Below are 20,083 nucleotides of genomic sequence, written 5' to 3' on the forward strand. Positions count from 1 at the left end.
AATTTTCATGGTAGAGTTAAATTTACCACCCCCTTCTTTAGCCTGTTCTATGACCTGAAGGATATTCAGAAGTGAAATATATATACTAATATTAAGTTTCAGTATGCAGGGGCATACGGCATGCATACAATATCTACAGGAAACAGTATTCAAAGGTACCTAAAAAGCCCACTTTTGTAATGCAAGAAAACAAGTCTTGAAGTTCTCAAGTTACACTTTATGGTATATATAGCACAATTCATAATTGATTCCTTGTAGGAGAGCCGGGATAGAGGACACATGTGCCCCCTAAATTATCTATAAAAGAATATTTCAACAGAACAGTTAATATATATACTACATTCATATTTGTTATATTGTCTTACATATGTGGGATGTTAAGTGGACTTTGCTCTAGTACAACCCCACTTCTACACCAGACTAACAACGGTGACAAATCACTATATTAATAGCTGCAGCTATCAGCATCTGCTTCAAATGCATGTATATGTATACACGAAGCACAAATTATTCACAATTCATTCTTTACCCAATGGTGTACAATTTTTACATTCAAAGTGCAATATATGAAGCCTTGTATTGTAACTATCCAACAGGGGCGGATCCATAGGATTTCAGGTGGGAGTGCTATACTGTGCTACTAGGGTACTAGGGGCATTTATAATGGGTAGATAAGAAAAGTGACAACTGGTTGATGCAACTGCATGTGCCAAGCATGCACACTCAGTATGCAGAATCTAAGGTTTCTGGGGAATGCCCCCACAGGAATGTTTTTGGAAATTTAGCCTTGAATTTGCACAATTGGTAATTTGAATCAAATGCTATATGTCACTTTGTTTAAGTGGCTTATACACAATGCTTATACAGTAGCTATATTAAAGTAATAATAACAAAGTGATATCCTCTAGCAGTTGCCTAGTTGTGGAAAGGCATGCACAACCAGTAGCTTAAAATCTGTTTTCTACATATTAAAGAATAAAAAAGGAGTGAAATGATCAGCTACACATGATCCATACTAAACAAATTTGTTCAAAGTATAGTATAATGTTTACAGTCTCATGGCTCAAACTGTATTGTAAATGTCCAAACAGTCAATAAAGAGAGGACTTGTGTGGTGTCAGTGGAGGGGGAAGATTAAGTGTGTGGAGTACATGTATATAATTATGCACTCAGGATGTGTAGCATATATGCTCCAGCTAGGGATTCTGAGTTAGGGCATGCATGCTCTGAGTCTCCCAGGAAATTGCTGTCACAAGATTGAATCTGGAAGTATTTATCTAAATCTCTCTATATAAGTATAAAGTATAGTTGTAGCAAATTTATAGATGCCAAAAAATTTACTATTACAAGAGGAAGCATTTCAACCCAAGCATCAAGTTTGTAGCTACAACTAAAAATACCAGCTCTATATTAAACAAAAGTTGTTTTTAGAAATGATTTCAAGAAGAATTATTGAATTGATGTTTTATGTGATTCAGTATATAAAAAGGTAACTATAAAGTTGTAACTTTAAGCAATATATTAGTATATGGTAGGATGATTGGCACAATAGTGAGATAGCAATGCACATGCAGGTCAAGAAGAATAGGCTTAATTTCAGCTTACGCACTGGTCTTATAGAAGTTTAATGGTGGATGTTCTATTAGAGTAGTTAATCATTTACATATGCTTTTAATGGGCCCATGAGTTTGCTTTTTTATTATGGTGTTTTAAAAATCAAGAGGAGAGCTAAACATCCACATATCAAGTATGACATATATTTATGATTATTATTGATAATGTCTGCACATGTTCTCAGATAGTCACTAAAATTCCATTATGACTATGTAACATAATATACACTACTATGCACAGTTGCTCCTAGAATGTAAGTTTCATGTTACTATAAAATTGTTATGTAGTAGCCTATAGCATGTTGCAACTATACTTCTGTGTGTTTGGCTGTATAAACCTTCAAATACAAATTTCAAAGGGAGTTCACCAGCTATACAGCTTATTTAGACTACTCACTGTAGTTTACAAAAACTGACCATTGAAGGGGTAATGTCTTGGGCTTACACATTTTAGATCAATATCACACATCCTGGGTATAGATGCTTGTATTACCCACTAGATCTCTACTAATACAATCCTATCTCTGGAGAAGGGCAACCTCCTTTTATAACAGGTAAAAATCGGTCGGTCCCAAAGTGTACGTCATATAACATTTAGTACAAATTCAAAACTTGTATAAGTATGCAACCTGTTAACATATTCATTTATCTTTCTTATCCTCTTCAAACTGTTTCATCCAGTTGATGTAACTAGTGAGATGGTCTCTTAGCTTCACTTCATCCACACCAAGATCAGCTAGACTTTTCTGAATCTTGGAGTCATAGCTTGCTTTACGTTTTGTACGATCATGTGTTGTGGTTTGTATCTCAACAGCATTTGATACAACATGGTCAGGTATTGGCAGATTACAGAATGAGTAAATTCTCTGCAGAGTAGTACACAAGTTGTTCACGTACATGGTAAATGGAATAACAAGTTTGTTGTTATCAGATTGTCGATAAAACATCATCTCTTGTTTACAGTAGACAGTTTGCACCTGCAGGACCCAATTACGAATCACTTTCCATGATGGTGGAAACAAAGCAAACTCTGCTCGTTGTGGTCCATCCATAGACATAACTTTTATAAAATTAGCTGTACTCTGTAGACGCTCCACTGGATCACGTACAACAGTAAAGAACTTAACTCCTCTGTAGCGATGGTTTATGACAGAAGCAACCATTAGAAAATGTCCTTTGACTAAGATTCTTTGACCAGGCTTGCCACGATGATAAATAACCTTTTTCATAATACTGTCAGTAAATTGTAAGAAACTATTGCAAAACCACTCATCTGTCGGTTCCTCCATTGGCACCAAACAGAATCCCCATCTCATAAATGAGGTTCCCAAAAACCATGAGAGACCAACAAAGTGCCATGCTCTTACAAGGAAGTCCAGAGCATCAGTTCTGGATGTGTCAGAGTTATGATACTTTTTCCCTTCATCTCCATACATATTCCTAAATCTCCGTTGACTGCTTATTCTCCCTAACTTCCACAGCCATATATAAGGTGACCAACATTCTACAACTGTTGGTACAAGAAATGTGTCCTTGTCATCTTCCAAATAGTTAGCAAGCTGTGTAGAGCCACTACGATGGCCAGTAATAAAAAACACTGGTTCCACAGGCTCAAAGTTATGGTATGATGGATACAATAGTTCATCAATAAACCAACACACTCCATACACAGGTGATTTAATCATATAACTAAGTACAATAAGAAACACCAATATTCTATTAGTTAATGGAATATTCTCATCTTTATTTCCTTCTGTCCATGCGGCAATTAAGTACCTACAGAACCTACTCCATGGTGACACTATTGGGGGAAGTCCCCACACCAGTAGACCCAGAATATACAGTGGTAGACAGGCCAGTGATAATGGCAGCCATATTGTCATCTTGACACATCGAAGTAAGATGGCCACCACTGCACCAAGTAGTTGTGGATGAGCAGGATCATCTGAACAATTCATGTGTTCTGAACACAGATCCATGTTTCACCATACCTACACATGATGGATGACATGTGCTGTCCATTACTGCAAATGATTTAGATGATAATAGGGTATTACTACAGATGTGGCATACCATCTGTGATTAGAATATGGTATGCATAAAATGCTTTGGTCTTTGGGAGATAACAAGGTCTTTAAAATTGACTAAAAGATCTACTAGCAGGTTCTAAAAACCTGCTAGCAGAAAGACCTTGGGCATTGCAGGGTCTACATTGGGCAGGACCTTGAGCATTACAGTCATGCCATTTTCTACGTCGGTTAGAGACCATGCCAAAAATACTATGACAGTCATAAAGCATGCAAAAGGGTTTCTACATCAGTTAGCAGCCTCAGTATAAGGACACTGAGCATACATAAGAGAAGACGCACAATCAAAGTTTAGGAAACAGTTTCAGCAATATACAAATTACAGTACACCAAATATAGTTTCCTTACCAATTAAACCATGTAAAATTATATACAGTAACTTGTGCTCAACCAGGTCTGCACCAGTAATGTATTAGTGTAAGGTGACACATATCCATTAGAGACTGTAGGTGTCCTACAGCTAAAATTCATGTTTAATTGTTGATTTTCCCTGATATTTTAGCCAGAAAACCTTTCTTAAATCATAAAAAGCTATTCAAAATCACTGCAGTGCTTGATTACGTAAATTAGACCCTTGATTACATTTTGGTCCCAGAATTAAGTGCTACACTAAAGTGACTACCCCTTGTTACCTCTGAGAGCTATAAAGGGAATTTATTAGTCTGGTACATCATAGGCCCTATCCGCTGGAGCTTATCCATTAGAGATTATAATATCTAATCGATAAGTCCTTATGAGGTATGCAAGTGCTGCTATTATGTGACACTTAACGATAAATGTTTATCATTTTCAAAGCACTAATTGCCTGTTGTAGCAGGACTTTAGACTCCTGAGCTATAAATGAGTACAGGTTCATGTACAGGCCACAGCCCACAAATGCTTATACAGAATCGCTAGGGGATTAGACAACTGGCTACGTCCCAATAGTGTGGCTTTTACAAACTGTCAAATCCCCACATAGCCTGTACTGGAGGTATTGATAGGTGCATAACTTTAGGCAGAAAGCTTATATGCACCTTATATGCACCATGCAGTTGAAAGCACTAGCATGTCGTGCTCGAGGTTAAGACAAGGCAAATGATTAATCGTTTCTCATCCCCGCCCGCATCCTTTTTTACCCCACCGTCTCTATAATTTCATTATTGCTGTTATCAATCACGTGCACACGTATTTGGATGCTAATAAGGCTGGTTATCATTATACAGCACAGCAAATGTCACTTGCACCTCAGAAACAGTGGTAAAATGTAATTACTAGTTCTTAGAAGGCTTTAGCTAGTAAACAGACAGCTTGATTTTGGACTATTTCAAAATGACCTCCCGCCCGCATGGAAATCCGAATTTTTGTGGATGAGAAACAAGTAATCAAGTTTGCTCGGCCTATAAAAGCTGCAAATATCAAAGTATGCCTCGAGGAAAGGATCTGGCTCATTAGACCACTACATAATAGCATAGATACTATAGCTATAGTATCTATGATAATAGTACCTTTTAGTAGTCTATCGTCACCGCCTTAATCTTTTCCTCCTGCAGTGATCCTGACCTGTCTTTCGTAAAAAACGCGCAGGCGTTCTAGGGCACATGGAGCGTCAACCACTCTAATAGAACAGTCACAGTTTATATTGCTTACTTACACCATACTTACAAATACCATTATCAAAAACCGTCCCGAACTTCAGGGTGTTCAAGTGCCGTTCAAACATGCACAGGCACTGGACTCTGCTGGCTAGATGGCCTGGATCTTGCTTATTCTAAATAGTGCCTGTTGTGGTTCTAATTAATGCCTATTACAATGGATAATGCAAAACAGAAGAAGTTGCGCCAGTTAATGAAAGAGCAAAAGGCGTTATCATCCAGCGCCAAGATCAACTCCCCTCTAGCAAGGTGTTATTTAATATGTGGTACTGTAACAGACTCGCCATGTTCACGTTACAGATATAACTCACTCGGTCAGTTATCGTGTGGGATTTGTAACGTACCCGTGAAGAGTAATGTACTATGGACTGCCCACGTGCAGAGTAAAAAGCATAAAGAAGTAAGGGCATAGTCCAACCAGCTGCTATAGCTACTTATTAATGTTGACCATCATGACAGATGATAGTTGCTCTAAAAGTGCAAAAAGAAACTGCAGCAGCTACAGTTATTAAGGTTTGTTGCCATATAAAAACTACACCAGTGGAATTATTGAGCACATCTACAGAACAATAACAGCAGCAGCAACACAGCAACTGAACTGACCACTCGCAAGAGAAAGCAAGATGAGAATGATGTGAGCTCAGACGTAAGCATACTAATCTACTAGTGTGTGTGATTTAGTTGTAAATATATGTAATATGGCACACTTGATTTACATTTGGTAACAAAACTGTCAGGTTACTAATAGTAACTTAAACAAGTTGATGTTGTGCTACTTCTAAAAACCAGGCGCCATGTAGCAAGCATACCTAGCTGGAATTAATTAAAAGTGTACTAAACTAATATTTATATGGATTTGTTGCTACACAATTGAATCATAGTAATCTGTATTTTGTAATTGATGAAATATTTTGTTATTCTGTAATTACGTTGCTAAGCACTGCTAAGGAGACGTACCTCAAACAAAACGCTTTACCTAGGAGGCCAGCTGTGTTGTTTTTTGGCCGTTTAACGTCCGTAGAGCCCTTTGGGTAAGGCCTTCACCGCGTCCTTATAAACTCGTTTCATCCGTATTTCAAACTGGCACGTATTAGCCATGCTTACCTGCCCAGAAGTTTAATACAGGCTCTAAATGGCCTTTATTTATCACATAAAGGCTGTTTTTAGCTAACAAAGTTTTGCTCACGTGGGTGCGGAAAGACAAACAAATATACAAACATACAAACACACACACACACACTTTTTCAAAAAGCAATTTCAGTAAACCAGGTGCGTGCCTGGTTTAAAAACAATCTTGTGGTGTGCAAGAAATCATGCAGAAGCAATTCTACCTAGGTGGCTCCTTACACACTGTCTGGATTGCATTTTATGTGGGGATCACGTCACCACCTGCATTCAAAGGTCCTGAATTCCTAGTGTACTAGTTTCTTATGGGAAAACAATGAACAAGCAAACAAAATGTACAAGACTTTTGCTATAATGTTTCTTCTCATTAAGGTACTGGTTGAGATATTTGATTTTACGTAATACTGGAAAATTAGTAGTGATGGATGGTTCTAGTAGACTGGCAACAAGTATTGTCGTGTTTAAGCACTGTGGCTACTATTAGGAGTATTAGTCTAGTCTCAAGATCGGTGCTGCTACTGCTCAATGGTGGTGGTTATAACCAACTTGCTTAAGTGTGGCTTCTAGTAAAGATTGTTGTTGTTGTACGAAGACTAACTTCCTATTTAATAGTTCTTGTATGTTTTATTGCAATAAGGAAGAGCAGATGAAAAAACACAAGCTCAGATACACAATGTAATTCTCCAGAGCTCTTATCATTAATATTAATACTACTTCTCCTTCCTGGCATAAAGGTAACTAACTAGCATCTTAGAACAACCTTTTTATATGTTCAAATAATAGCTAGGTGGTTATTTAAGTATGCAGTGTAACAGTATGTGAGATGTGGCATTTAATACAATACTACACTCATTTGGCTATTTGCAATTTGAATAACAGGACAAGACTGTTTTCATACAAGAAAGTTAAACTAAAAATCAAACTAATAGACTAGAATAGTTCCTTAGTTCAGTTACCTGTATTTTTTTAATGGAATCAACATCAACTTAGTAACAGTTGCTAAGTACAATCTTTATGGGGTCAAAAGTTTTGAATGGTTGCTATGCCTGGAAGGAAAATGTTTAAACATAAAGAAATACATCAAAATTAAAATAGGCAACCATGCTGCTAAGCACTTCTACACAGTGGTACGTTATTAGTAGCCACCTGTGGATGGTAGCCATATAGCCTAAATCCAACAGGTATGGTTGTAAGGGTAGTAATGCTAATGCTAGTTAAATTTTTTGAATGTTTTTCTAGTAAGTGAGATAAAGAGTATGTGTTTATACTTGTTACTTAGCCACTGATATACAATTATTCTAATCTCAGAAATTGATAAACGACAGTCCATGAGCTAGAGCATGTGCATATATGATGACATTCAGCCTATTGATTAATCTGTGTGTCTTCTTCCTGTAGGCAACTGTAGTTGTGGAGACCAAGAAACCCAAAGGTAATAACAATGCAACAATGTAGAGAGACGTTATCTGTTATTTTTGCATTGTTTTTTTTCTGATAGCTGACAAAGATGATGAGGCTTCTCCATTGGCTGAAACCAAAGAATTAGAGTCAGTGTGTGATTGTGGGTGTGGCTGGTACTTTGTTGTATTTCATTGGACAGGATTGAAGAGGCATCACATGATGCAGACAAGGTGTCAGGTGATCTCAACAATCCATCATTGCCAGCAGGTGGGTGTGGTGTCAGTGCGATCATGTTATGTGCTAACCCTGCTCTGCAGATTTCTTTGACAACCAGCAGAATAATTCAGAGGCCAACAAGAATGATGACACTAGTGAAGACCAAAAAGAAGAGCCAGGGAAACAGTAAGGCATAGCAAAACAAGTAATTGTGACTTTGAGTTTCTGTTCATTAATGTAGACGATCTGACAGTTCTTCGCAACTCCCTCAAGGATTTTTTGATGATCCTAAAGTTGATGCCAAGGTGTTGTGTTGTTTACTGATAGTACAATATATTACAACTTGTGCAGGTTCGTAAAGTGGAGTACAAGGACCCAGAACTGGAAGAATGGGAGAAATTTAAGAAGAGCATGTTGGAAGTGAACAAGGTGTGTATAGTAGTTGGGGTACATGATAAGCCAACATTGCACACACTATTGGGAACACTGAGAGTTCATAATATTTGATAAGAGTATCTATCTACCAGTGTGTCCTGTACAAACACACTGTGTTCACCATTAGTACTTGACTTTTACTGAGGTTGGACAAGTACCACCTAAATATCGTACACAACCCTCAAACCCACATTATAACTACAAACTCTTCATTTGATCATCAGGTCATGCTCCACATAAGCTTCAACCTTGTACTAGCAAATGATGATTCTGTGCTGTATTATTATTATCCTGAGTCCACACGTTAACCTTTCTTCAATAAAACATTTTTTTTGCATAATTTGTTTGAGTGGTGTTTACAGAAATGTGTCCAACTTCCTCTGTCTACTGGTAACAGAGAACTACTTGCTGGTGTTGATAGGGTCAAACACCTCTATTCTGATACAATGTATTTCAGTTAGACACACTCCTTGTGCATTTCTCTTGCTACTACAGTGGGACCTCATTATAAACCTGTGTTGCTAAAGTGTATAAATGAAACCCATTATTTTATTTGAATACAGAAATCTGTTCAGTTGTTGACGAAATACTCTAATATAACAGTCACTTTTGGATAATCATGGAACCCACAAGTGGTGCAAGCAAATCCTCCCAGGTCAGGTGTGGTGCCAACAGTAAACAATAACATACTTACCTGATGAGACAGAGAAATAATCCCCACCTCCAATTAGTGTAACATCTACTTATATAGGTGGAATTACTTACATAGTCAACCTCACCTGTAAGTGATACATTTATTTACCTGTTTAACTTCCCTTTAATACAAATTAGGGCTGTGAAACTTACCTGGTTAACTGATTAATCCACTAGTTATTTTTCTCATAACCGGACAACTGATCTCTAACATATTCACTCAAAAATGTATGGTTTGAGTACTGTTCAACATTGATATCATACTTGTTGTAGGATTCAGTTTTATATTTAATGACTTGTTGCCTATTGCTATGACCACTACAAGTATTATCTGATAAACTATACCATAAACTGAACAGTGCATGGAGCTTAAAAACTAAGTTCAGCCTAAAAATTAGAGAAAATTTTGTTAAGTTCAGTTAACTGGATAACCGGCAGTTATGAACCAGTTATGATGTTTTGTCCAGTTTCACAGCTCTGATACAAATGGGTGCATCTGAGCAAACTTTCTTGCTCAAGGAAACAATACTTGAATGTTGCACATGCACGTATGTACGCATGCACGTGCACACACTACAAACATTTATTTCTTCAGATTTCTGACTCCATAGTGGATGAAGAGGATGATGAGGCTAAAGTAGACAGAGAGTTTACTGAACTCAGTGAACAATCGTAAGTAACAAACCTTCCTACATCCTTCACACTCCTACAATGATACATCCTTATTAGTGAGTGCTACACAAAGGCTGAGCTACTGAGACAGAAGCAAGAGCTCTTCCTACGGAAGAGGGCAGAACTCAAACATACACAAGTTAACTCTGCAGTGCCTACCAACCCTGAACAATCTAGTAGTGACTCAGATAATGAAGGAGAATTAGATGAATTTCTTGACTGGAGATCTAAAGTTGTGTAATATATTTTCAATAATATCCATGTATTATAAAGATTTACGGAATTATGCGGTATTCCTATTTCTATACTGAGGAGTGGCATGTAGTAGGGCTTCCCACACGGAAAAACCGACCTCTGACTTGGAAGTATTTGTGATTTGTATCATATCCGTTGTTGTTTGAAGGTTAGTAAATAATTGTGCATCTAGTATGTTTTAGCTAGATGTTCCTAAAGGCTAGATTGCCCGCAATCCAAGTTAATTTACTGCAGTTTCGAGTGTCTCATCGAGTGTGATTCAACTAAATGGTTAGTATAGAGCGTTTCAGTTGTTGCTTTCTGTCCATCAGTTCCTCCATCAGTTCTAGCCTGCCGGTATCTTTAACGAATATTTAAGATTTCGTGTGTAATTCTATAATTAGGAGGTATATTTTATCAAGAGTAAATATTATAATTTCACCTAGGAATATTTTTCTTAAAAGGTTTTTTTTGATTAGGTCTCCTAGGCTAGTACTCTACCTTCTGTCACCCTCCAGTGCCTAACTGATAAAATTGATGACAAAAATACTCTGAATTAATTCACAATAGAACGAAAAATCAGTCTCTATATTAACTAAGGTTTTGGTCCCAACAGGCCTGACTCCCAATGATACATTTTATTTATTCATTTACCCTCCAGGGACCTGCAAGAAGGCTATACTGAAAGCTTGTGTAGCAGGTAGTCAGAAACATGTTACTAATTAAAACTCTCAGTGAAGAAGAAGAAAACAAACAGACAAGGTGGTGACTTGATCCACAAACAGTTTGCAGTCTAGGCAAGTATCTGAGGAGCCATTTTAACCTCTGAAAGAGGAAAACCTCTTTATTACAGTTGTAGCGAGGTTCCACCTGTATCAGTAAATTTACTCTTGGTAACATGTTTCTGACTCCCCGCTACATTAAGCTTTCAGTAGCCTTCTCGCAGGTCCCTGGAGGGTAAATAAATAAATAAATAATATATGGAGTCAGATCTGTAAACCTTTGTCCTTGTTATGGAGGTTTTTTCTATTGTATCCTTAATTTGGGGTATCTTTTATTATCAATTTTGCCAGTTAGGCACTGGAGGGTAAACACAGAAACAAAACAATCCTTAAGTAAAGTATCCTAAGTAATTCAGGGAGTTTGTTAAGAGAGCCGGTTTCCACTACTGTATACTCATTTCATTGCAGGCTAAATGGCGGTTGCTAACCCACCTGTTGAACACACCATATTTCTGGATAAGTTTGCCGAGCTAGCTGATACACTAAAAGTTGGTCATGTACTACGATATTTAATAAGTGATAAAGTGATTGATGTTGATGATTCACAACGAGTTAATGCTGCCATCACTGATAAAGACAAGGCCATTAAGCTGTTGGAACTACTGAATGGTCCCATCAGAGCAGGAAACACTGATGTGTTGTCGTCTTTGGTTAGAACAATGACAGAGCATGGTGATAATGCTGAGAAATCATTAGCTGAATGTATAAAAGAACATCTCCAACAATGCAGAACTGCCTTGGTTCCAAGAGGTAAATAATATGTCATGAGTTTTACTGAGTGAACTGTAGTAAGCACTATACTTGTGTGTTATATCAATTAACTTGGTTAAGCCATCATTACTTTATTCCTTGTTTCCCGTCATCACCTGCATCAGTTGTTAGGTAGCTGCACTAAATTTGATTGATTACGTGAATGCACAACTTTTATGACAGAGGAAGGGAATGAAGGACTAAGTGTTAAGCATAATTTTTTATTGGCTGTGTACATAAACAAAAGCAGAAGGGTAACTAGGGTGTTGGAACCCTTTTATGTGTTTCATATGGCAGACACTTTCATAATTGACACACTCTAAGGCCATCATTATTGTAATGCTTGTTTTCCGTCTCTAAACCAGATGTGGGAAAATAGGTGGTTATTGATATTTAATGATACATTTGGCTGTTTCATTAGAGTATATGACTGCTCTATCAAAATATCTCAACCTTGAAAGATGCAAGGGGCTATGCATCTGGGAATTTGTATATCTTTGGTGTTAAAGCTCTGTATCTTACATGCAGCTAAACAATTATAAAGCATGCATTAGAGATGAGGATAATGACACAGGCATTAAATATTTATGCTGTGTATCCAGGTAGTGATGCCAATTCAGATGTCCCAGATCTTCCGGCTAGAATGGTAAATGAACATTTTCTCAGCTTGTTAGTGCAAATCAGCAGTGCACTTTATGACCCTGATGGTGACTTACTGAAACGTTTTAAGCTTTCACTAAAGTTTTACCATGTGTCAAGCAAAGGGGTAAAAATACCAGAAAATTTGTATAATTCTGTAAACAACATTCCAGACATATTAGATAACTTGGTTAATCACAAATATGTCTCCGTTGATAATGTGGAGCTACTGGAAGCTGTCTTTAAAAGCAGTATTGCAACAGAGGACCCACAGCTATATCATCGCACCCAGTGCATCATCACAGAGTATAGAAGAGTGACATGCTCTATATCCATCCCATCTGTTTCATTTAGTACACTACCTACTCAGTCACAATATGTCATTGTTTATACAAGACACTTAGCTATTACCAGGAAACAAGTGGAAGAGATTGAAGAGTGTGTGTTTTCAGCTCTATCATTGCCCAAACTGTATGCACACTTCTGCGGATATGAGGGCAGCTCAGTAAAACTCTGTTGGACTGTACATGAAAATTTATGTGATTTTGTGCTTGAAATACCAGAATATGACCACTGGATGTTGCTCAATCGTCTTTGTATATACATGATTGAGATACAGAGCAGTTCTAGGCAGCAATCAATTGATCTACAGGGTATAAATTACGTTGGATGCTTGCTTCTACCAATAGATAGAAGTGGTAATGAATGGAATGCTAGTTTGCTATGTGTTCCAGCAGGACATGAGGAGCATGCACTCCAGGTAAACCCTTACATGCCTGCCAGCTTTATATTTGTGAGTTTAGGAAATGATTAACAATGGAAATATTGATCCTTCAGTATGGGAAGTGGATTACATTCCCTTTGGGTTTGAATCATGTGCAGAACATGATCAACCCATGTTGTCATTGTGTGCTCCAGATCTCACTTCTTATGGCTGGAAATTGAATACTTATGAAGATTACAAGGTGAGCCTAAGATGTAACATTGGGCTATTATTTCTGCATTTGTGCAAGGAAATAACTAGATTTTACATTTACTCTTTGCACTCCATTTAACTCTTTGCTGTTTGAGCCCTTGTCAAGTTTTAAATTGTGCATTTTGTACACGACTTAAAGAAATAACACACATTGATTAAAATATATTCTTATAGATTAGCAAGTCTGATATTGATGGAATTGCTTATATGGACATTTTCAAAGTGACACTTCCTCAGCTGTTCATCCATGTACAGGCATTAGGAAGTGGACAGACATTTCCTAATTGTGTGGTACGATTACAGGGGAGCTGTCACAACCAGTATATTCTCCTAACGCGTACGGTACCAGTGGAACAAACTACTGCCATTGAAAGTAAGTTAACTTGGCAAGCAGTTATATACTGTTTTTACATAAATACTACAGACCTGCAGACAATGATGTCATCATCGGAAGGTGTCATGTATGGAGAGCGGTTTCAACTGGAGTGGAGGTTTATCCAACAACAAACTTCCTTTACAGCAAGCAATCAGGAAGATAATGACTAGCCTATATTTCAAGATAGAATGGACTGTTCAAAGAAACAACAGAGACAACTCAGTGAGCTACTGAATTGATTGGAGAAATAATTCTAAGGTAGCCTCTATTACTTTCTGTGCTCTATTTGTGAAAAAAAATAATACAACAAGTTTTGCAGTATCAGTTAGCTGTGATTCTTGCAGTGGTGCTAGTTTATTCCACCTGGCACTCACAATCCTTGTGTTTTTGGAAGGCGATGGTTTCACAGTTAGGAACAAAGTACCCATACACTTTTCGGTACACAAGGACTGTCTCATATCTTGTCTCCTGTTCTATCACTGCACAGCCCTCACTGAAGCCACAAGAACCACCACAGACCTTGGTGAAGATAGGTGGAGAGATGTACTCATTGGGGGTGAAGACGATGTCATTTTCATTGTCACACTCCTCAAATTCTCTAGTGTCTATTTCTCCCTTGTCTTCATCAACATTCACCACACGTAACCCGTTGTCTTTAGCTTCTTGGATCAGATCAATTAGATTTTCCACTTCACTGGAACCTGCAGGAATTAATGATGTGTGAAGGCTACAAATTATGACTCACCTAAAAGATCTAGATTCGGGCATCCGCTAGCAAACTACAAATATGGTCAATAGCTATATATGCATACATGTAGTTTGGCTTACCACTGTAGCACTCAAACTGAGAACAAGGATGAATGTTTGAAGAATCATCATTTCGTCTTGAGAACCTTGGATTGTCTTTGAGTCTTGAAATGGAATGACTAGAGATGTTGAACACTTTTATACACCAACCTCTAGTTGGGTGCGATGTGTGTGGTTTAACTTGTGTCTCGTCAAGTAGTAATTTGTGGTGGGAGTTGATATCCACACTTATAGCTACGCCCTAACTATTATCCAGTTACAAGATTGACATGTGACTGTGCTTACTGAATTATTAGTGGTCATATGCTTCACTTATTATATAAAGTAATGAAATTGTGTAATGTTGTGTGTGCGCTAGTCAGTGATTGTATTATGAGTGTTGATATCCAATGTGAGGTCCACTTTATCATAAGGAATATCCTTCCCTCTTAGCCCGGCAAGATAAACTGAGGGAGCTGGTACACTTGTCCCATGATCTCTCTTTGTCTGTGTTACATTATCCCTGCAAGAGAAAGTTGTTTAGTAAATACTACTCCACTAGGGACCTGCTTCTGAAAAAGCACAGAGACAGGGTCTTGACAGTGAAGTTTTGTTAAATGCAGAGATAAATCCCAGACCCAGGTGGTGACTTGATCCCTAGATAACTTGCAATCCAGGCAAGTTCCTAAGGAGCCATACAGCCTGGGACCAGGAATTCTCTCTTCAACTAATACAACATGACTAGTGACTACAAGGATTATTGGATGTGTGGCTTACTTGGGGAGGTAAACTTGTGTGGTGTTGTCTCTCTTGTAGTGGCTGAAGTCAGTTTGTGTTGAATGAGTGATCTTGTTCCGTAGGTTGGTCTATAAGATGTGATATAGCAGAAGCCTTACCAATAAGGTTTTAGTTACCAATTTGATGGCCTTTCTTCTCAGCTCCCATTCATTCCACTCATAAGACTTGACAATGTTAGACTCCATGAAGTGAGTGTCTGTCTGTGTACCACTGTCCCTTTTTGTTACTGGGGCATGTATCAAACTGCTATCAGACTGTGGAGAGATACATTGGTGTGTCATCATGTGTGACCTGTACACGCACGCACACACACACACACACACACTCACCCCAGATGCAACATAGTGATGCATACATAACAGGTTGATTAATTCCGGTGATCTCCTAGCTGCTGTTACTACAAGAGTAATGTACCTAAAAAAATATTTAAAAAAAATTTAATACTCATAACTGCACACTTTTCTGGGTCAGCAGCAAAGGCATCTGCTGCTTCTCTCGAAGAGAAAGTAAAGTATCTGCCCTTGTAATGGAGCACCCCAAGAGAGGTGTTCGCTGGTAGAAGGTAGCGATCATGAGCTCCCAGACAGTAACAACAGAAGGTCTACAAAATATGATGAACAGATAGCAAATTAACTGGAGCCCATACACTATCTGTACAAGTCACATGACAGAGTTAAGAAATTTGAGTAATTTCAAATACACACCTTAAATTCAATTGAAATTTGGTCAAAATTTTGAGTGGTTTCTGGAAATATGAACTCTGCTTTTCTGTGTTTAGCAATATCAACCTTGAAGTCAGCACCAGTGGTCTATTGGTAATAACAAGTGTACAACAGTGTTTACAAAACAGTTGTCTTACTTGAGTAATTCTTTCTTCATCAGTTAGTACTTGTACTTCATTCAGTAACGTCTGTAGTGACTCAAGTTCCCCCACTGCAATAGCTTGCTGTATGCACAGTAGAACAAACAGAGTAGAACATGTCCAAGATGGTTACTCATGGGCCAAATATTTTTGTCCTTGATAATGCTAGTGACTGGTGAATTACTATATAAATCTCTCACTTTGAGAATTTAAAAGTTGGGTCTTTTTAGAGAGGTGGCCTATCGATACAAGTAGCTGCTTACTGGAAGTAGAGGCTTTTAAATATTAAAAAGTGATTTATTAATTGATATACTTTTATTGGAAATTAGATTGAGGAATTGAAACATCTAATATAACAATCACTGCTGCAACAACAATACACTCTAATAAAACAGTCACAGACAATTTAGGTTTTTCACCACACACTATCAACCGAATACATTGTATGGCTATACAGACTCTACTCACCTTCACAAAAGGTCTCAGTCCAGTCAACAGATTACTCAACACACTTAACATCACGACGTTATCCTGATAACCACCCCACACCTTGGCCAAGCTCACAAATAAAGGCTATAATGGGATGGGTAGAGTGACCTATGGTGTCCACATCATTTCTGTACTTACATATACTTGTGCAGTGGGTACTGCTGTTTTAGATTGTACAGTGTCCTTTAATAGGCTCATCTTATTGTCATAGTCTTTCTCTAGTTGAGTTACTTGATGGACACAGTTTAAAATGTCACCCTAATCGAGTTTACGGTGATGATAGTTAATAACATAGTGAAATCTCACTAATAAGGACCAAAACATGGTTTCAATAGTAACTGTGTTTTGGGACCTGTTCAACATGTATAATGGTGTAGATTTTATTAAAGAAATGGTTAACAAGTGAGATTTCATTGTATAAATGCAGTACCATTAATACTTTGATGTACGCCTGATGTTGTCGTAAGTTGATAATGGCATTCTTCATTAGCAAAGGGGTGGGGCTGGTGGGAGGTTGGTGTGGTGAGCTGATCACATGTAGCAGGATAGCTAGCCGGATAGTCAATATTAATCACTATGTACCAGCACATTGTAAACTTACCAGTTAGCTTGAAAACACATTGTAGTGTTTTAGCTAGTTCAGCCTCTATTGTCTGGCTTGCTGTTTGTATTGCTTCCTTCAGTACAGACGGCACTGTAGTTAACAGGGATAACTACATTGTTACAGTTTAGCTGTATATCACTTACGATCATCAATCCCTTCACCACCTTTACCACAATTTCTGTTAAACAGTCTTATACCTGTTACAATACTAGTTAGTTCCTTTAGTTGTCGTTCTTTGTCTGGTTTTGACATTATCATAAATGTCCCCAATTCAGTCTGAGGAAACACACTCTGAAGAGCAGCTGTGTGTGAAATACACAATACCACACTGTATGTAAAATTAATGCATGTATACAAGAGTTGTTAATTTCTGCTGCAAAAAAATGCTCCGTGTACTACACAAATTTACCTGTAGCTTCCCTGACTACAGCAATGTCTGTTGGAGAACCAAGTCCCGACTGAAGGAGAATGTAGGACACAATTTTCCTATACAATGCTACAGAAATACACAACCACATGTTAATGTTGACTGGAAACAGGTGATGATTACTTTCTAGTTCTTCCCTTGTCCTAGCACGATAGTCTGTGATCTCTCTTGTGATTGGTTGAAGTCTTGTTTCAAGAATCCTTCTGTGCTCCTCCAGGAATTCAGCTAAACAATTAATTTACATATTCTGTGTAGATGCTTGGTCAATTGTATATACATTTTAGTCAGAAAAACCTTACTCCAACCTGTTTCTTGTCTACTGCCCACATAGTTTTTCTAGCAAGCCATTATTTCTGAAACCGTATTCTAAAATTCACTTGAGAGAAATAACACCACATGATGTAATCCTTTGTCCTAGCAAAGATTGTATCTGTGGCAATCAGCTCCTAGATATTTGTGTTATTGTACTTGTGTAGCTGGAATGGCTAAATACACTTGTATAAAAAGAGTGCAAGGAATTCCCCACCTACATGCATGCCAAAATTTCTGTCGCCAGGAGAAACAGGAAATCAAAATTAATTTTATTTTTGCTGAACACTCTAGTGATTGCACTATTAGAGTAGTTGCTTGTTACAATCTCAGTTATCCAAACAAGAAGATATATAAACTGCAGACTTGCTAGAATTTAGAGTTTCTGATTTCCATTGCAACTGATTCACCAATTAACAGCTTTAGTAACACATTTAGTCTACCTGCCATGCCTACAACAGACCAACCTCTTGAAGTGTAGTTCATGTCAAAGTTCACTTGCATCTTCACTGTATCCAGTGATGGTGAACTGGAGTCTTGTAACTTCTTAACACAAGACTGTGGGTACAATAAAAACATGTCCACTGCATTAGTCACTGACATTCAGTGTTTAAATTTTATAGAATTGCACTTGTGAATTGCCTTAAGACTAGACTTCTCCCTCCTACCTGAATTAGGTGCTGTACATCTGTCTTGGTCAAGGCTCTGTCTACACTAAACTCATTGTCGGGGTCGAGTACTGCAGCTTTTACGGTGAAGGCAATTAAAGTCTCCGACACTTCTACTCCTCGACTGTTACACTCCGTACTAATCTCTCTTATAATACTCTTGATAACACTCTCTGCCTGTACGCTGGACATGTTTGTATTTCTTCATGTACGTTGTAACTATAGTGACACGGTTGCGCTCTAATAAGAACAGCGCTTATAATAAGGGAGTGGCGCCTATTGATATCGGTCTCAGCATAGATAATAGCTTCTATTATCTATGGTCTCAGCATCCGCGGTGTGGGTTGGTTACTAAGCCACACAGGAAACCATGTTAGTTAGTCACCACATTATCTTTATTGTAAATGAGTATACTCACACAGGAATAGAAAACATTTCAGTTGTTATTTTTTCATGTATTAAAAATCATTTGTATAAAAATGTATAAAAACTAATATTCATTTACAGTACATATATTATTATACACAACATTCTGGGTCAATGGCAAAGTGATTTTGAGCAAAATGGTCATAAACTCTGAACAGTGAGGCATCGGTTTTCTCCTCAACCATTTCTAAATCCCCCACTACACAATTGTCGTCTTGCTCAGGTAGCACAGCTTGGAGTGTTTTGTTAGTGGCAGTATCTGTGAACCTCACTAGCTTAACACTGCTCAGTGCTATGGGACTTGTGGCCATTTGAAACATGGTTGCATTCTCTAAATCCTGAAATAAACAAAGAGTGCAAATTTAATTCATTGATCAATAATTACATATATGAACCCTTATTATGTACCTTGCCCCACATAATTCAGTTTGTAGAGCAAGGTTTAATTTATGTAGTAACATTCACACTTACGTGTGTTTCTGTCAGTGCACTCTCTTGAAATGGATCTGTCCGTAAATAATAAGTAGTGTTACTATCTTTATCATTGTGACTAATTATAACATCTCTAGTTGTCATGGAAAGAACTGTGGAGTCCATCCCAACAACGTGGATCTCTAGTTTTGCTAAAAGAAAATAAATATTAAACATGTGCCTCACATTTGCAGGCATAGCTAAATACTAACTAACTAATATTGTCTATACCCTGACCACTCACCAGTACAATGCTGATCTGTTGCAAGACAACCTGTCTTGAAACTCCTTTCACCATTAGTGTCCTGAATTGCCAGAAACCGTGGATTCCCAACTAGCGAATGAACGATGAAAGCTAAATAATAAGTTGCAATAATTGCTACCATCCTGACTATTAAATGAAACACTGAAGTACAATAGGAGAGCTATATCCACAGCTTGTTATATATCTGACTATATGGTTTGACTAAAAGTGTCTCTTCTTTTAAAGTGATCGAAGCAAGCCACATGACTGCTTCCTCTAAATGACCACTTCCTCTATCACATCATATAATATATCATGTTACAGTTATTGGTATGGATGCATGTCTCCAATAACCATTTAATATAG

General features: G+C 37.7%; 5 protein-coding genes across 13 annotated transcripts; 2 read left to right on the forward strand and 3 right to left on the reverse strand.

The window, feature by feature from the left end:
* Positions 1–2,182: 2,182 nt before the first annotated feature.
* On the reverse strand, positions 2,183–5,468 carry LOC136236147 (uncharacterized). Its single transcript, XM_066026249.1, has 3 exons — positions 5,345–5,468; positions 5,188–5,297; positions 2,183–3,604 (listed from the first exon to the last, which is right to left on the reverse strand). The coding sequence occupies exon 3, from the start codon at positions 3,590–3,592 to the stop codon at positions 2,255–2,257; it is 1,338 nt and encodes a 445-aa protein (XP_065882321.1). The 5' UTR covers positions 3,593–3,604; positions 5,188–5,297; positions 5,345–5,468; the 3' UTR covers positions 2,183–2,254.
* Positions 5,440–10,150, forward strand: LOC136236148 (zinc finger protein 830-like). Of its 3 annotated transcripts, none has more exons than XM_066026251.1 (12): positions 5,440–5,583; positions 5,635–5,734; positions 5,794–5,847; positions 5,900–5,980; positions 7,858–7,891; positions 7,958–8,006; positions 8,060–8,127; positions 8,178–8,262; positions 8,318–8,381; positions 8,428–8,505; positions 9,800–9,876; positions 9,934–10,150. In XM_066026251.1, exons 1-12 carry the CDS (start codon positions 5,480–5,482, stop codon positions 10,115–10,117), a joined length of 978 nt encoding a protein of 325 aa, XP_065882323.1. In that variant the 5' UTR covers positions 5,440–5,479; the 3' UTR covers positions 10,118–10,150. The 3 variants fall into 3 exon arrangements, with proteins under 3 accessions (XP_065882323.1, XP_065882325.1, XP_065882324.1); XM_066026253.1 differs by having other exon boundaries at positions 9,816–9,876; XM_066026252.1 differs by having other exon boundaries at positions 5,900–5,968.
* A 10-nt stretch (positions 10,151–10,160) lies between these two features.
* LOC136236145 (uncharacterized) lies at positions 10,161–14,773 on the forward strand. 6 transcript variants are annotated; one of them, XM_066026245.1, is made up of 7 exons: positions 10,161–10,279; positions 10,330–10,401; positions 11,301–11,642; positions 12,245–13,041; positions 13,085–13,246; positions 13,432–13,630; positions 13,682–14,773. In XM_066026245.1, exons 3-7 carry the CDS (start codon positions 11,306–11,308, stop codon positions 13,801–13,803), a joined length of 1,617 nt encoding a protein of 538 aa, XP_065882317.1. In that variant the 5' UTR covers positions 10,161–10,279; positions 10,330–10,401; positions 11,301–11,305; the 3' UTR covers positions 13,804–14,773. The 6 variants fall into 6 exon arrangements, with proteins under 6 accessions (XP_065882317.1, XP_065882315.1, XP_065882318.1 ...); XM_066026243.1 differs by having other exon boundaries at positions 10,330–11,642; XM_066026246.1 differs by lacking the exon at positions 10,330–10,401 and having other exon boundaries at positions 11,296–11,642.
* LOC136236144 (cilia- and flagella-associated protein 206-like) lies at positions 14,730–18,823 on the reverse strand. 2 transcript variants are annotated; one of them, XM_066026242.1, is made up of 16 exons: positions 18,577–18,823; positions 18,376–18,466; positions 17,723–17,824; positions 17,582–17,668; positions 17,316–17,474; positions 17,170–17,262; positions 16,999–17,117; positions 16,707–16,826; positions 16,548–16,652; positions 16,077–16,163; positions 15,922–16,026; positions 15,676–15,818; positions 15,547–15,631; positions 15,334–15,471; positions 15,197–15,285; positions 14,730–14,942 (listed from the first exon to the last, which is right to left on the reverse strand). In XM_066026242.1, the coding sequence occupies exons 1-16, from the start codon at positions 18,766–18,768 to the stop codon at positions 14,795–14,797; spliced, it is 1,863 nt and encodes a 620-aa protein (XP_065882314.1). In that variant the 5' UTR covers positions 18,769–18,823; the 3' UTR covers positions 14,730–14,794. The 2 variants fall into 2 exon arrangements, with proteins under 2 accessions (XP_065882314.1, XP_065882313.1); XM_066026241.1 differs by having other exon boundaries at positions 15,334–15,631.
* Positions 18,824–19,010: 187 nt separating this feature from the next.
* On the reverse strand, positions 19,011–19,943 carry LOC136236157 (uncharacterized). Its single transcript, XM_066026263.1, has 3 exons — positions 19,718–19,943; positions 19,474–19,625; positions 19,011–19,340 (listed from the first exon to the last, which is right to left on the reverse strand). Exons 1-3 carry the CDS (start codon positions 19,857–19,859, stop codon positions 19,095–19,097), a joined length of 540 nt encoding a protein of 179 aa, XP_065882335.1. The 5' UTR covers positions 19,860–19,943; the 3' UTR covers positions 19,011–19,094.
* Positions 19,944–20,083: the final 140 nt, after the last annotated feature.

This window comes from Dysidea avara, chromosome 10 (assembly GCF_963678975.1).
Source record: "Dysidea avara chromosome 10, odDysAvar1.4, whole genome shotgun sequence".
Lineage (NCBI taxonomy): Eukaryota > Metazoa > Porifera > Demospongiae > Dictyoceratida > Dysideidae > Dysidea > Dysidea avara.

What these genes read in the sequence shown, in the direction of transcription:
- LOC136236148 (XM_066026251.1), top strand. Translation starts at nt 5,480, where the DNA reads ATGCCTATTACAATGGATAATGCAAAACAGAAGAAGTTGCGCCAGTTA. An exon ending in GCTGAAACCAAAGAATTAGA is followed by an intron (nt 8,007 to 8,059) that starts GTCAGTGTGTGA and finishes TTCATTGGACAG; the next exon opens with GATTGAAGAGGCATCACATG. An exon ending in ATCCTAAAGTTGATGCCAAG is followed by an intron (nt 8,382 to 8,427) that starts GTGTTGTGTTGT and finishes CAACTTGTGCAG; the next exon opens with GTTCGTAAAGTGGAGTACAA.
- LOC136236144 (XM_066026241.1), bottom strand. Translation starts at nt 18,768, where the DNA reads ATGTCCAGCGTACAGGCAGAGAGTGTTATCAAGAGTATTATAAGAGAG. An exon ending in GACAAGGGAAGAACTAGAAA is followed by an intron (nt 17,669 to 17,722) that starts GTAATCATCACC and finishes GTATTTCTGTAG; the next exon opens with CATTGTATAGGAAAATTGTG. An exon ending in TGGTGAAGGGATTGATGATC is followed by an intron (nt 17,263 to 17,315) that starts GTAAGTGATATA and finishes TGTTAACTACAG; the next exon opens with TGCCGTCTGTACTGAAGGAA.
- LOC136236147 (XM_066026249.1), bottom strand. Translation starts at nt 3,592, where the DNA reads ATGGATCTGTGTTCAGAACACATGAATTGTTCAGATGATCCTGCTCAT.
- LOC136236145 (XM_066026243.1), top strand. Translation starts at nt 11,306, where the DNA reads ATGGCGGTTGCTAACCCACCTGTTGAACACACCATATTTCTGGATAAG. An exon ending in ATACTTATGAAGATTACAAG is followed by an intron (nt 13,247 to 13,431) that starts GTGAGCCTAAGA and finishes ATATTCTTATAG; the next exon opens with ATTAGCAAGTCTGATATTGA. An exon ending in ACAAACTACTGCCATTGAAA is followed by an intron (nt 13,631 to 13,681) that starts GTAAGTTAACTT and finishes TAAATACTACAG; the next exon opens with ACCTGCAGACAATGATGTCA.
- LOC136236157 (XM_066026263.1), bottom strand. Translation starts at nt 19,859, where the DNA reads ATGGTAGCAATTATTGCAACTTATTATTTAGCTTTCATCGTTCATTCG. An exon ending in AACAGATCAGCATTGTACTG is followed by an intron (nt 19,626 to 19,717) that starts GTGAGTGGTCAG and finishes ATTTTCTTTTAG; the next exon opens with CAAAACTAGAGATCCACGTT. An exon ending in GTGCACTGACAGAAACACAC is followed by an intron (nt 19,341 to 19,473) that starts GTAAGTGTGAAT and finishes TGTTTATTTCAG; the next exon opens with GATTTAGAGAATGCAACCAT.